The sequence below is a fragment of the Anastrepha ludens genome, chromosome 2 (genome assembly GCF_028408465.1).
Source record: "Anastrepha ludens isolate Willacy chromosome 2, idAnaLude1.1, whole genome shotgun sequence".
Taxonomy (NCBI): Eukaryota; Metazoa; Arthropoda; class Insecta; order Diptera; family Tephritidae; genus Anastrepha; species Anastrepha ludens.
Genome location: NC_071498.1, coordinates 170,361,392 through 170,378,044, shown reverse-complemented (window position 1 = coordinate 170,378,044; position 16,653 = coordinate 170,361,392). Strand labels below are relative to the sequence as shown.

The 16,653-nt window shown below is 39.2% G+C and overlaps 1 protein-coding gene across 1 annotated transcript in view; it reads right to left on the bottom strand.

Annotated features, from left to right (window-relative positions):
* Positions 1-1,902: 1,902 nt before the first annotated feature.
* Positions 1,903-16,653, bottom strand: part of LOC128855852 (uncharacterized) — a 30,415-nt gene continuing 15,664 nt past the window's right edge. The window contains exon 3 of the mRNA XM_054091059.1: positions 1,903-3,884. Coding sequence (XP_053947034.1) covers positions 1,998-3,884 — 1,887 coding nt within the window. The 3' untranslated portion in view covers positions 1,903-1,997. The remainder of the gene's footprint in view (positions 3,885-16,653) is intronic.

Here is a 16,653-nt window from a genome sequence, read left to right as displayed (position 1 = left end):
CGTGTTTTTAGTAATTTTTTGATAATATTTTGATTATTTTTTTGGTAATTTTTGGTAATTTTTAGTTATTTCTGGTACTTTTTGATCATTTTGGAATTGTTTTTTTTTGTTATATTATGATTTGGTCATTTTTGGTTTTTTGTTATTTTTTGGCCAGTTTTGTTTAGATTTGGTCCTTTTCGGCAATTTTTGTTGTTCTTTATTGGTTATATTTTGGTAAGATTTGGTAATTTTTTTAATTTCATCCCTTTTGGCCCTATCTGATTTTTTTTTTTGGTTATTTTTTGGTTAGTTTTGGTTTTTTTGTTATTTTTGGTGCCTTCTGGTAATTGTTTTTTTTTTTTGGCAGCTTATGTCCTTGTTTGGTATTTATAAATAAGTTTTGGTCAGTTTTGCTTCTTTTGGGTTGTTTTTTGTCAGTTTTGGTTTTTTTTTTTTGTGGTAAATTTTGGTCCCTTCTTTTAATTTTTTTTTGGTTTTTTTGGTCTTTGCTGATTTTTTGGTCAGTTTTCGTTTTTTTAGTAATTTTTGGAAATATTTTGGTTATTTTTGTGGCCATTCTTTGGTAATTTTTAGTTATTTCTGGTACTTTTTGATCATTTTGGAATTGTTTCTTTTTTTGTTATGATTCGGTCATTTTTGGTTTTTTGTTATTTTTTGGCCAGTTTTGTTTAGATTTGGTCCTTTTTGGCAATTTTTTTGATTGGTTATATTTTGGTCAGTTTTGGGTTTTTAGTCTTGTTTACTTTGATTATATTTCGGTAAGTTTTGGTAATTCTTTTGTTTTCTAGTCAGTTTTGTTCAGTTTTCCTTATCCTTTGTCCTTTCTGGTAATTTCTGATTTTTTTTGGTCAGTCAGATTTGGTCGTCTTTGGTATTTTTTTTTTTTTTTTGTTTTTGGTTATTTTTCGGTTCTTTTTAGGAATTTTTTTTTTGTTATTTTTTGGTCAGTTTTGGGTTTTCAGTCATTTTTTCGTTATATTTTGATTATTTTTCGGTAAGTCTTGGTAATTTTTTTTTGTTTCTCGGGCAGTTTTGGTCAGTTTTCCTCTTCCTTTGTCCTTTTTGGTAATTTCTGATTTTTTTTGTTTTGGTTATTTCTTGGTTAGTTTTGGTTTTTTTGTTGTTTTTGGTAATTTTTAGTTATTTTTGGTAATTTTTTGGTTAGTTTTGTTCAGTTTTGGTGCTTTTTGGCAATTTTCGTTGTTTTTCTTTTTCTTGGTTATTTTTTGGTCAGTTCTCATCCCTTTTGGTATTTTTTTTTTTGCAGCTTATGCCCTTTTTGGTCTTTATAAGTAATTTTTGGTTATTTCTCCGTCAGTTTTGGTCAGTTTTTTTTTTGCAGTTTTTGATACATTTTGGTCATTTTTAGTTATTTTTGGTCAATTTTGGTCCCTTCTGGTAATTTTTTTTGTTTTTTTTGCAGTTTCTGTCCTTTCTGGTCTTTGTAAGTAATTTTTGGTCAGCTTTGGTCCTTTTTGGTTATTTTTTCGTCAGTTTTGGTAATTTTTTTCTTCTTGTTTTCTTGGTAATTTTTAGTAATTTAGTAATTTAGTTTTTTTTTTGGTTATATTTGCTAGTTTTTGGTCAATTAAATTTGGTCTTTGGTGGAAGCCGTAATGCTTACAAAATATATGTATGTATGTACGTATGTATGTATGTACAAAATGCCTTAAATCACTTAGGGATCTAAAAATAACAGTACTTGTACTTACTGCAAAACTTGTAACTATCTACTTAACTAACTCTTACTTTCACTATGATTTGCTATGCTAAACTTAAAGCTCCTTAAACAGGGCATAGACACACACACACGCACTCACACCCTCAAATATAGAGAACGCTGCTTTTAGCAGAGATTTAATTAAAATTAGTTTGAAATCAAGTGAAGCTGTTGCTGCTCCTACTGCTGCTGCTAATGTAATCTTTCGCTATGAAATTGATTGTGCCACAAACTAAGTATGGCTGGCTGCTGCAACTCTGCACGCGTTGTTGCACTACATGAAACTCTGCATATAATCCATCTCGAAATTATTTGCATAATCTGGCCCAGCATTGTTGCTGCTGCCGCTGCTGCTGCTAATGTTTCTGTTGTTGCTGTTGCTGGGGCTTTCGTCGCCCCCACCAGCCATTTTAGCCGTGCCACCATTTTGTCCGGTGGCCGTTTGCGTTGTTACGCTGCATTGTTTATTTAGGCTAATGGCATGTTGCGCGTCGGCAGCAGCTTCAGCAACATTATTAGTGGCATTTATTGTGCGCTGGTCGCTGGTCTCCACGCCGCTGGGACTATCGATTTCGGCCTCGTAATCGAATGTTTCGGCCAGCATACGTTTCACGTACTCGAACGAGACGAACTCCTGTGTTGTGTGTGTGTGTGCTTGCGTGTGTGTTTGTGAGTGTGTTTGTGCTGCTGTTGCTGTTGATATTGGTGAGGCGGAATGATGAGTTTGTTGATGGGCGTTACTGCTATTATTACTGCTCGCTGCTGCTGTCTCTTTATAGGCAGTGTCGGTCAGGTCCGCGTCCGGGCTAATGTTGCTAATAGCCGTCAAATTAGCGACATTTGTATGCGCCATATATTTGTTGCAATTAGACGGTGTGTGCCACATAACTGTGTCCGTAGGTGCTGTTGTTGTTGTTGTTGCTGCTGCTGTTGCACTACTCGTTATTGACTGTTTGCTGCCGACGCTGGTATTGGCGCAGTTCGTGGCTTTCGGGTTTAATAGCAAAAATTGTGCAAGTTCATTTAATTGATTGATGTGCTCATTGTTGCTACCACAGCTGCAGTTGCTGTTGTTGCTGTTGCTATTGCCGTCGCTGCACTCACTTAACGCATCCATTTCCTGCTCCTCTCGTGTGGCGTATGTTTTCCGTGTGCCCGTGGGCCTGTTAATGGCTTTATTACTGCCACAGTGGCTCTTGCTGTTGTTGTTGTCGTCGTCGTTGTTGTCGTCGTTGCCGCTACAATCAATTGAATTCTCATTTTGATTGTGTTCGATGGTCACAATGCAATTTGACAACTCATTAAAGTTCATCGAATTGTTTTTGCAGCCACTCGTGCTAATATTGTTGCCACAGTCGTTCTTGTTGCTGTTATTGCTGTTCATATTATTGGCATTGGCATTAGTAGTGGCAACAAATATTGTGGCCATGTTGCTGATACTCAACGCATTATTGGCATGTTGCATAATCGTATACGGAATTGCTGTTGATTTTGATGCTGTTGCTGTTGTTGTTGTTGCTTTGCAAGCTGTTGCAGTTGTTGTTGGTGCTGTTGTTTGTGCTGGCCCCTGTAATTTTACAGGCCTTACAATAGCTTTTGATGTTGTTGGCTTTGTTGATGTTGTCATTAATTCATCGTGATTGTCATAATAGCTGCACTTATTGCTGTTGCTGTTGCTGTTGTTGGCGCAATTGCTTTTGTTATTGTTGTAGTGTGTTGACATTTCACTGCAACTGTTGCTGCGTTGTTGTCGCGTGTTCTGTTGCGGTTGTAGAGGTTGCTGCAGTTGTTGTTGCTGTTGTTGTTGTCGTTGCTGATTTTGCGTATTATTCATTAATTTGCCGCCAATTAGTGTCGCTTGCATTAATACCGCAGCTGTTGTTGCTGTTGCTGCTGCTGCTTGCGCTGCTAATGCCGTTGCGCCAGTTGTTTGCTCTGCCGCATGCGCCAGTGATGACTCCGAGTGTCGTCGCATTTTAGCTGTCATCACTTTGCCATTACTATTGTTGACTTTTTTATTGCCGCTAGCCGCACTCGCCGACTTTCTGCGCCCCAAGTGACCATTGGCGTTGCGCAGCGCGTGATTTTTGACATGCTTCCGCAGGCTAGAAGGGTCGGTGTAGCGCTTCGTACAGCCGGGAAGTTGGCAAGCATATGGCTTCTGCAAGAAAAAAAGAGTCAATAATAAACTTTTTATGTATTTAGAGATTTTTTATATACAAATCTTACTGCAATGATATTTGAATAAAAGGAAATAATTTTTTGACGTGATAACGTCTTATAATTCGATTTAACAAGGCTGCACGCATGAAAAAATGTGTTGTTACCTTGCTCATTAGTGTTACCTTGCTCATTAGTGTTACCTTGCTCATTTGTCGTTACCTTGAATGAACTGCAAGCGAAAGCGCGGAGCGAACAAAGCAAACGAACGGCAACGTTCGACATCTGCTCTCTCCTACTTGAGTGAGCATATATATGTATGTATATGTATGTATATGCGCATTTGTATATAAATTCACATACTTGTATTTGCATATGCCTTCTTCCTGTGTACATGGTAATGACCCATTTCTCTGTTGAGAATAAACGATGATAGGAAAAATAGGAAATGAAAGGGAGTGTTTCAAGTGTAATGTGTCTTGAGAAAGTCAAATCGATGTGATGCCTCTTAGTGTTGTGGACTTATTAACGTCTGATGCACAATCGAAATTGAACATATCTTTCATGAATTTGATAAGTGTTTCGTCATTTTTCACGTTAGTGTAAATGTGACTTGATCAATCCATTGCGATTCCATTTACCTCCTTCTCTATATCCATACAAAACATCTATCAAACAAATAAAATTAAAATTTTCTTTTGAAAACTGCAACCATTCCATCAATATTTTCTTATGACGTTGTCACGTTAAACTATCGTCAGTAAACCGACTTTACAGACAACCTCTTTTTTGCATGACCAGTGTTAAGTAACTACAGATGTGGGACTTGTTGGCAGAAACCACATAAACCCCAGTTTCAAACTTTCCGCAATTTAAAAAAAAATTCAATAATTCAATTTGACAGGTAGGTGGGTAAGTGAAATGAAGGAAGCACTCGACTGGCACTCCCTAAGTAGCGCTTTAATGGCGTTTTGATACCACTTTGAGACCTCCAACGGGCAGAGCTACCCAGAGCTGTTTATGTAACGGAGAAGGTTGATGGGATTTAGGTTGTTTTTCAGATTTCCCAGCACCTTAACAGCTAAAATACCAGCTTGAAAAATGTTACATTAGTCCAGAGGTCAGTAAGCTTATCTCAATAAGAATTACTACAAAAAGACCCAGATCCTTCATGGCTAATTAAACTGATGTCAGTTAATTCCCGAAAAGAAGCAGATAAATTTGATATAAAAATATTAGTTTGGGGAACAAGAAATCCATTATTTTCTCGGTAAATGGCCGCAGTAATCGATATCTCGCGAAGAATTTACCAAACAATTTACAGTTTATGCTCTCTGTTAAGGTAACATTTCACTTTACAAAAAATTTTTCTGCTGTTTTTGGTTTATTCCACTCAGTTGTGAGTTACAGGTAGTCAACAAAAATAAAATTCGGTACATTTTACAGATTTTCTTTGATAAAGGCGAAAAGGCAAGCCAGGCCGCTGAAATTGTGAATTGTGTTTATGGTGCCGAACTGTAACAGTTAATTACGTGCAATTTTGGATTCGTAGCTTCCGCTCAGGCATTTCTGATGTTAAGGGGGGAAACCGGTTGAGATCGATCAAAAAATCGATTTTTTTATTACATAAATCGTTAGTATAACTACTCAAGCATATGGAGTAAACATTTTAAAGCGAAATTCGCATTATTCCCGATTCTATGAGCACTTAAGTGACTGCCCGTCGGTTCCGCACCGTAGCGCGCGTTAGTTAGAACGACATTTTTCTCGAAACTACGTTTTCTCAACTGGTGGGAGTTCTAGCTTAAAAAGTTATCGACTAATCGTTATAAATTTTTCTAGGCTTATTCTTTATCCAATTCTAATCTATATCAACCTAGTTCTGGGATTGTATCATTATTTATAATATGGGTTTTAAGCAAAATAGATGAAAAAATATGGCATAAAAAAACTACTTTGTGTTCAAGCGCGTCAAAAGCATGCAATTTTCAATATTTTTTTACCACAATTAGGTTCATATTCTTAGGAAATATATTGTTAATAAAAAACAAAATTGGTGCTGATTTCAGAGAAAAATTGCAACTTCAGGAATTCCCACCAGCAACACACTCGGATGGCGATCGTCCATGGACAGCACGCTTTAACGCCACTATCTCCCGCGAAAAGAGCTTGAAAAAATTTAAAAGTAAACCTAAAAATATAAATAAAATATCCTCTAAACTTAAACAATTTCTGATTATTGTTTCGTTGTTAAAAAAATTCTCGAAAAACATCAAAATTTTGACCTACTAAACCGGTTTCCCCCCTTAAGGAAAATTTCGATAAAATCACAGAAATAATCGAAGTTGACCGGCATTTTGGTAGTCGTAGCCTCGATAATAGATAGATAATAGATTTATTTTTTCCCAAACAATATTTAGGAAAAAAAGTTAAACTGAAATTTACAAATTTTTGCACGTTTTTTATCACTTCTTACTGAGTCGCTGCAGGCACAATTTTACAAAACAAGCACTGGTTTTGCACTCATCGCATCAGAATAAAACTCCTTTTAACAGAAAACAGAAAGAATTAAAACTAATCATATTTCGGAATTCATTTGAATACCGCTCGTTGTTAACTAGACTGTAAAAGTCATGACTCATCAATCGACAATAGTCTAGACATGGTAACTCACCATCAACGGAGATCAACGGTCTCATTTGTCAACAAAATCATACATTTTGAAAGGATAGAGTCGGCAATTAACTCCTTTAAACTCTTTAAATCACCACGCTCAGATGGAATATTCCCAGCACTTCTATCCAAAGGCACTGTGGAACTGATCCGAGTCATGGTGAAAATCTTCAGAACTAGTCTAATATTGGAATACATTCCAAAGATATGGAGGAAAGTGAAGGTAATATTTATTCCCAAGGGAGATAACAAACCCCCTGGTTCTCCAAAATCTTACAGACCAATCAGTCTATCGTCGTTTATGCTACAGACAATGGAAAAACTACTTGAATACCATCTAAGAGAAGAAGTAATCTTCAAAAAAATCCTCCATAAGCTGCAATTTGCTTACCAAAAAGGGAAATCCACAGTCACAGCACTGCACACACTCGTTGTCAATTTAGAAAAGGCTCTAAATCAAAAAGAAATAGCCCTATGTTCCTTTATGGACATAGAGGGAGCCTTCGACTAAGCAAATTTCAAATCCATGGAAATAGCACTCGAGAAAAGAGGGGCAAACCCTATACTAACACATTGGATAAGCCAAATGCTTAATCAGAGGATTATTAAAGCCTCCTTAGGCCAAGCTGAACTTAATGTAACAACAGTAAAGCGATGTCCGCAAGGAGGAGTTCTTTCTCCACTACTATGGTCCCTACTAGTTGATGACTTGGTGCAGCACCTAAACAATAAGGGATTTATAACCATTGGTTATGCAGATGACATATCTGTTATAATAAAAGGCAACCATGAAAGGACACTAACAGACTTAATGCAAAATGCCTTGAACGCAACATGGGAATGGTGTAAAAAGGATTGGCTGTCGATCAAACCTAACAAAACCACAATTATCCCCTTCACAAGGAAAAGAAAGTTGGAGTTTCCTATATTGAAAATAAATGAAACAGTGATAGAACTAAAGGAAGAGGTCAAGTATCTAGGTTTAACCTTAGATAAAAAACTCACTTGGGAGTCACATATAAATAATTTAACAAAAAAAGGCACGAAATCTTTGTGGACAACCAAACAATTACTAGAGAGATCCTGGGGCCTCAGCTCTAGTATGGCCCTCTGGATATACACCCAAATGGTTAGACCATTCATACTGTATGGGAGACTAGTATGGTGGAGCAAATCTATTCAAAAAACAGCGGTAACCAAATGGAAGATTGTTTCTTTTTTCTCCGGTTGTTTACAACTATGACAGTATGTGTTGTGAGGGATGCCCATTTTGGCGGCTTGTTCTCCAATAGACCAGAAGCCAGTTATGACTGCCGTAAGTCTACAGGCGTCCCGTCGTTTCATGTTTATTAATGTCGACGATTGCTTGAGGTTGTAGGTGGGCCATAACGTTCTGCTGATTTTGCATTTCGTCTGGTCTCTCCATCTACAATCTACAATTCGAAGGTATTTTAGGGAAATTGCATTCTTGGCCGCACCTAGTGGAGTGAATACTGGTACTGCAAGAGCGCTATTCATGGCAGATCCCCCTCTTGCCAGTTCATCAGCTTTTTCGTTACCTTCTATGTTCCGGTGTTCCGGGACCCAAATTAAGGTTACTCTATGGTTTTCACTCAAGTTGGTGAGGTTATTCCTACTTTGCTCCACCACTTTAGAGGTTGTTATAGTCGCGTCCAGCGCCTGGATTGCAGCTTGGTTATCTGAAGGAATAGCGATATTGTCCTTAAAAGAGAAATCTGCGATTAGTAACCTACAGGCTTCCCCAATTGCTAGTACTTCCGCTTGGAAGACGCTGCTGTATTAGGGAGACGCACAGATTTTTCAGTTCCAAGTCTATGAGAATATAAACCAGCTCCAACACCACAATCCATTTTACTGCCATCTGTATAGACTGTGGTAAAAAAAAGCATGGAAGCACTCCTTAATCTCGCACCATTTCATATAGCAATCCAAGAGGAAGCAGCTACGCAAGCACTTATGCTAGACATGAAAGAAAATTTCAAATTAGGCAACCTCACCGGTCACCTAAGTATCCTAAATAAAGTCAAAAACACCCTAAGCATGGCTCAAGTGTCAGACCACACTAAGCCAACCCTCTGTTTCACAAAAGGATACACAGTTACCTTTCCTGAAAGGACCGAGTGGAAAACAAACCCAAAATGGATGAATGATGATTCACAAAAATGGTACACTGATGGATCAAAAACCCCTTAGGGAGTAGGAGCAGGAGTAGTGGGGCCCAGAATCCACAAATCATTCACTCCCACCAGGGACACCACCATCTTCCAAGTGGAATTATACGCAATAATGGAAGCAGCAAACATCATGCAACGTAGAAACCACAAGAGAGTGAGGATTAGAATACTCTCGGACAGCCAATCAGTTCTAAAAGCTTTAGATAGCTATACCTACAACTCAAAAACTCTCTTAGAATGCCACAAGGCACTCAATAACCTGGCATCCAAAAACAATGTTTCATTAATTTGGGTACCGGGACATGAGGGATATGACGGCAACGAAAGGCAGACTTTCAAACCAAAAAAGGGGCAGATATAAATTTTATCGGACCTAATCTCATGTTTGGATTTAACAAAAATAGCCTAAAACAAAAAGTAAAGCACTGGGCCAAAGCTCTAATAAATCAGCATTGGCACAACGTAGAGGGTCTTAGACACTCCAAAAAGTTCTTAAGTTTCAACGCTAAAAGAGCTAACATGGCCCTCGCGTTAAACAAAAAGAGCATTCCCACCCTCACAGGCGCCTCATGGCTCACTTCACCTGCAACAAACACCTACATAAATTAGGCATAACTAACACCAACATCTGCAGATTTTGCTGCGAAGATGAGGAGTCTATAGAACATCTCATCATCGAATGTCCGGAGTTGACGCATAGAAGGAAAAGGTTTTTAAACAAGTTCATGCTTATAGATGAAGACCTACAATCACTCCCTCAGAAGGAGCTGGTACAATTCATAAGCATACTTACAGGCAATAGACAACATAGGGTGCACAATAGATCAATATCGTCGCAGTGCTAAAGGGCCATAGCTTAACACTTTACTACCATTAACCATTAACCATTAACTAGCGGTTTTCCCTAACGTAAATAAATGAGATTTAATATCGCAGGCAAGATGAAATGTGAGCGCCTGAAAATAGGCTACTGCTACCGAACTTAAAGTGCTGTAGTACTTGGAGAACGCAACATTATTTGCTTACAGCCACATTGGCATTAAATATATGTATGTATGTATATGTACCTGATGCAGTAAAAGCGGTACTAATAGTATGAGAACAACAAGAACAACCACGAGAAACAGATCCTGCTGCAACATCAGCGAGTAGTCGTAATTTCAAAGTTGAGCGCAAATGCTAACAGCAAAGTGGCAGTGCCGTCTACAGAGTTGCTACCCGTATTACACTAACAAAGCAAGCACTGCAAGCAAAAACAATCAATGCAACTCGACCAAAATGTAAATTATTTAATTTTTGAAAGCATTTGCAACAATTGCACGCTGTTAACTCTACTCAAGTTTAGTCCACTAGGAGGTAAGTCGCACGCACACACGTACGAATGGATATATGCACGTACATATACATATAGTTACATATATACACACATACATATGCGCACATTTATAAATTTAGTGCTTTGTTTGGTAGCTACACCAACTCATCTTTGCGAAAATGTTCCCACCCAGCCATGCCCACACGCTTTGGTGCCACACATTGCCGTTGTAACAGCACTGCCGTTGACTTTCTACTACATATTATTGCTGTTCATAAGCTTTGTAGCTCTTGTAACATTTGTTGCACATGTTGTTGTTGTTGCTAACACGCTGCTGCTCGATACTGCTAATAATTTCGTTTTCGTTGTTGCCATTTTGTGGCCATGCAGCCGGCAGCATTTAACTGCTTTAAACACATATACACACAAATCTATACGCATATACATATACGAGTACAGTGGCGAGCATAATTGAGGACATGATTTTTTATATAAAGAGGGGGCTAAATTTCAAAGGCCGATGTTGAATGTGAACCACACCTAAATCTTCAGTTTCTTCTGCATTTCATTTGACATTTTTCAATTTCAGACTAATTCAATTGGAACCATGGAAAGATACACAATCGAGCAATGCGTTAATGAAAAAGGGCGTTCAAATCAAAATGCATATCCCGCACATAGTGAAGAAAATCATCTTCAGTGATGAGGCACATTTTCACCTCAGTGGATTCGTCAATAAGCAGAGTTGCCGCATTTGGGCGAATGATAATCCAAGAGTGATTGCCGGAAAACCAATGCACTCACAAAGAGTGACTGTTTGGTGTGGTTTACGGACCAGCGGCATCATTGGGCCGTATTTTTCCAAAATGAGGCCGGTCAGGCAGTTACCGTGAATAGTGTTCGCTATCGTGAGATGATAACGAGCTTTTTATGGCCCGAATTGGAAGATATGGATGTGGACGATATGTGGTTTCAACAGGGCGGTGCCACTTGTCACACAGCTAACGAAACAATGGCTCTTTTGCGCGAAAAATTTTACGGCCGAATAATCTCACGTCGCGGCGATGTCAATTGACCGCCAAGATCATGCGATTTGACACCGTTGGACTTCTTTCTTTGAGGTTATTTGAAAGAAAAGATGTACGTCGATAAGCCAGCAACAATTCAAGAGCTAAAGGATGAGATAATTCGGCACATTAACATGAAAATTTGGATCATCGGTTCGAGGCGTGCTGCCGAGGCCGCGGTGGCCATTTGGTCGATATTTTGTTTCATACGTAATTCAGCCATACCAATATTATCATAATAAAGAGAAATGACAATAATTTCCTAAAAAAATTGTATTTTATTCAAAATCAACACCGGCCCTTGAAACTTAACCACCCTTTATATTAACAAAATGTTTCGACCTATAATTTTTTTGATATTTTTTTACATATTTTTTTTTATATATTTTTTTCTTTAACAAAAATCTTGGAAATCGACTTTGAAAAAGCCTTTGAGGGTGTCAAGCGGCTGACCATCTGGGCTGTGCTGAGGGGAAAAGGTATCCCTTAAAAACTTGTTGCACTTATAAAGAAGAACAAAAGTGACGCAAGTTGCTAAGTCCTTCCAAAAAGACAACTATCGGACCTTTTTCCCGTGCTAGCGGTGTACGACAAGGCTGCATCATGTCACCAATTATCTTTCTTCTTGTCATCGAGGACGTCTTGAACGCTACCTTTAGCAACGAAAACCAACAGAGGGACATCCAATGGCAGACTAACAACACATTCCTCAGAGACCTGATGTGACATCTGCTTGTATAAAGCTGTGTGACCTCAAATTGCAGACACAAGCCATGCAGGAGAGGCCTCCAAGTCAATGTAGCGAAAAACGAAAGCGCTGCATCTCAGTGACACCATATCGGAACCACTGATGATAGTGGATGCACAACAGTCGATGCCGTTGACAAATTCTGCTAACTTGGTCGCATGATCACCGCGAAAGAGGTTGATGTCGAATATAGAATTAGCAATAAGAAATCGTCTTTCGGCATCCTCGCTCCATTGTGGAGAAACAACAGTATCAGTTTTCACACCAAGCTGCGCATATTCAGCTCGAACGTCAAATCCGTTCTATTATAATGGTTGCACCACCTGGAAAGTGACTGCGAAGATCACGAAGCGCCTGCGTAGCGCCGTTCATAAATCACGGCCTCCACGAATTTTCTGGCTCCAGACAATAACCAACGCTGAGTTGTTTTCGCAAGCTAACCGCTGACGCCCTATGCTCCAAATAGGAATTAAAGGATAGGAGTTAAGGGATGTATAAATCAAGCTTTCAAATTTTGTACAAAGCTTAGCAGAAGTCAAAAAAATTTCAATTAAAATTTTAACTTTTTAATCTGTATTTTTTTAGCTTATTTTTTTAAGGCTTATAAAATTCTAGTAAAATAAGCGAAAGTTTGAAGCGACTAAAAAGTGCTTGGGTTTTTAATATTTTTCCCCATCAGCTATTTTCACTGGATCCCATAGCTCGATTTATTTTTCGGTTCGTAGTTCAACCTCATGATCACTTGTGCCCTCTACTCATCACAGTACCTCATCCAAACCCCGCTGCTTTATTAAACTTAAGATAGAGCTGGGTTTGTCTGAGCGTATGTGCCCTTCCTCTGGCTGCGAGTGGCCGAGATATCACAGCCTTCTCCGTGTTATAGCGCTGTATTCAAGGAAAAGGTGTATTAGAGAGAGTGAGAGGATATAATCACAATCTTGTGCAGATCACTGCCTAATCTTCAATGACCTGTGAGAATGCCCATAAGCAGTTTCAGGGGAGGTTTATCAGTTTCCTAAACCTCTTTTCATTATACTCCCTACCTGCACAATGTCTATGCTGCAGGACAGATGGCTCCGGTATTCTAAACACAATCTGTATGCTACATACAGGCTAATTGGAATTTCTAGTGACAGTCAAGCTGCACTGAAAGCACTTGCTAACCCACGCTGCTCTTCGCGATTATTCGGTGAATGTAAGGCAAAACTGAACAGTGTTGCAAACCCCAAAAAAATGTGTCTTGTCCTGGATATTGTGATACTCGTATTACAGGGAACGAGTTGGCTGATAAACTAGCTAATGAAGGCTCAGCAAGCATACTACTAGGCCCTGAACCCATTCTGCAACGATTCAGCTATGGGTTGACGACTTCATGGGGTCTACCCATAGGCGACGTTGGTCTAAGTTGGGCTCGTGCAGAACAGTCAAATGTTTTGTGAAAGAATCAAACAAGAAACTAGCTACCCTTCTCGTAAAACTTAGTAGGAAGGACCTGAGAGTACTGGTGGGTGTAATGACAAAGCACAACGCCTGTGGTCAGCATATGGCTATCGTGGGAATCATTGGCGACCCAATATGTCAATCCTGTCTGGAGAATCAGGAGAAAGTGGTCCGCCGTCCATCTCATCCTTTTCCTTTTGCTTCGCCCATAGAAAGTGGTCCGTCATCAGTCCAACCAGCTACCTACAGTCACTTCTGCTTAATGACAGGAGGATCGGAGACAGTCAGTTGGACATGACAGGTAACATTGGTTTTGTCTATCTGTAACCTCGCTCAGCCTGCCAATCTCGCTTGTGGGTTGAAGTAGCCCGTTTGCTAACCTTGACTTTGATGACTGCAGAAGGGAGTGGCAGAACAGACCTGGACTGTTGAGTTGCGACTTACTAAGAATGAATAAAAATCATACTCTTCCTTTTTCGGATATCTTAAGATTCATAAATGAATCTAAAAGATTTGCAGAATAGTGACTTCAACCCAACTTTTTCGTCTTACCATCCATCTTGATGACGGAGTGCTTGGAAGTCTCCAACATATAATCTCATCCGATCATCTTCAACTGGCGTAGCCCAATAATTTGGTGCCAACTAACCTCCCTTATCCTTAGCTCTTTACTCCTAAGCTTCTTCTCGTTCATGGTGTGTCCGCTGGTGAGGAAAGGCTCGAGTCCTATTAATAACCGTATCGTCCGCTACTTCGATTCCAGCTATACCTCGACATATGTCGTGGAACCCATAGGATGAGTGGATAGTAAATTCAATTTATTGATGCACTCAATGACTAATTAGGGCTTATCCTTAAAGGATGGCAATGCTGTAAAATACCATCTAACTGCCGCTCAGTGTTCCAATTCTTTCGTTGCCCCGTACGAAGAAAGATATCGGATCCTGTTAGTAACTGATGCCATATAAGGATGGATTTCTTGTGAAAAGAAGTATGCAAGACTATTTGCCAAAAAATATTAAAAAGAATCAACTACAGTTTTTATTATGAAGTAATTTAAAGCTTGTTCTTTATAATACTAAGGTCGAAGACGCAGACTTGTTTTGATATTTGGGAAGTTTTATATCCGCTAATAGTGGCTCAAGAGAAGATATCGAAAACTGTACAAAACAAAGGGAAGCAAGCTTTCGATGCTCTAAATGCTGTGTGGCACTTCACGATTAGCACGAAAGTAAAAATATTTAACTCCAGCGTGAGGTCCGCTCTTAAGTAGGGTTGCGAAATCTGGAATCTTGCAGCCTCTGACCTCCAAACGCTGCAGGTTTTCACCAATCTTTGTCTCCGCAAAATATTGAGAATTTTCTGGCCCGACACGATTTCAAACACTGACCTGTGGAATCGTTGTAACCAGACGCCAATGTGTCTGGAAATTTTGAAAATAAAAAAGGGCTGACTCGGGCAAATGCTAAGAGGAGACCAAACCAACAACACCCGCAGCGTAATCAGCTGGAACCCTCAAGGCAACGGTCGTTGAGCCAGACTAGCACTAACCTGAAGGAGGAATCTGGAAGCTGACGTATTCAAAGCCAACAAAACCCAGAGCGAAATCAAGAGGTTGGCCCATGACAGAGGGAAATGGAGGAACCTTGTCGCGGTCCTTTGCTACCTCGCGAAGCCATAGGATCATATAAATATTTTTAATACCAAAATTCTATAGGCTTTAAAACTGCGTACTATAAATTTGTCCAATATTTCAGACTAAAAGGTTCAAAGTTCATATGAAAATTTATTGATTTTTTCTCAATTTTGTATACAGTTTTAAAGTTTGGTTTATAAGATTTTGGTTAATGAATAAAAAAATTAATAAAGCAGCAAAAGCATACAAACTCGAAAAATATTGTAAATATAAAGAAAACGTCAGGCGCTCAGTTATGCTCGCCACTGTATGTATGTATGTATGCGTGTGCGTGTGTAGTCCATTGCTGGTTGCATACTGTAGCGGTAAATCAAATAAACAGCCAAACTTCTGAAAAGCAGTATGCTACAACACCGGTCACATGTTTATGTATGTTTGTATGCACGTACATGTCCAATAACTACAACAACTGCAACAGACACCGCTTTTACTGCCACCGAAATTCACTTTGTATGCTGCGCCATAGCTTTGGCTTTATTGCTGCTCCAGCCTCAGCTGGCAGCCACTACGCGCATAAGTATGCGTAAGTGCATGCAGACATTGAAAAGCTACCACTGCTATTACTTAGCATTGCCAGGAACACAGCAAGTCATGCGCGCGCTTGCTGCTGCAGCCACTATTTACCCCTTTGGTGTGGCTTTCTGACACCCCTGCTGCCGCTGTCGCGCCACTTTTGTTGCCTTGTTGCATACTTTGTTCGCCCTAATTCAAACAAATATCTGTTTGGGTGTGTTGAACAGTGCGTGAGTTGTGTCAGTGTGTGTGTGTGTTGTTACGTCCTGCTAGCTTTGGCTGATGAATTTCGCAATAAAGCATATGTTGTTGATAGGTCAATAGTGCAACGCCGCGCATGGCATGACTTAATTTGTTGCAAATTTTGACGGCGAAAACAACATTTCGGCGAAAAAGATGTTCTTTGGAAAACTTTCAACTTGTTGCAGGTTGCTTAAAATCCTAATGTCTGGTCTATGTGGATTCATTCCACTTCCTTTGAATGTTTCATGGACTTAATTCGAATTAGCAGGGGGATCAGTTTCCATTTATTTTGAGTATTTAAGCCATTCAAGAATATTACCCAACTAGACAATTTAAAGATATACGCCTCATAATCGAAAATTTTTTAGACGAATTTATATATGAGTAAAATGCGGAAGCACTGGCAGCCAAACAAATTATAAAAATCAATGGGATTTTTCAACACCCCCAAACTTGCATTTTATTGTTCTAAAATTTAATAAACTAAAAACTGCTTAGCCGGAATTTGTCTACAAAATTTCAATTGAAAATGATGAAATTACAATGAAAAGTTCATGGAATTTTGCGGATTTGCGGTTGCCTACTGTGGGACACACTCAGGCTCATGGTCTATTGTGAAGCCGCGTGAGGAACTTTTTGTTAGATCCTTAATTCCGACTGCGCCAAGATCTTCCAATTCATTAAAGGATTGTCCTCCCAAAATGTCGAGTAAACTTCTGGATAGAGCAGCATAGTGATGAAGAAGATGCGGGATCGTCTCTTCCTCGTCTAGACAACTTCTGCTGAAGTCATGTGCTTGCACACCCATTCTCTGATCGTGCCTACCGATCAGGCACCGTAATAACTGAAATCAGTGTGCATATCTCTTCTTAGTAGAAGT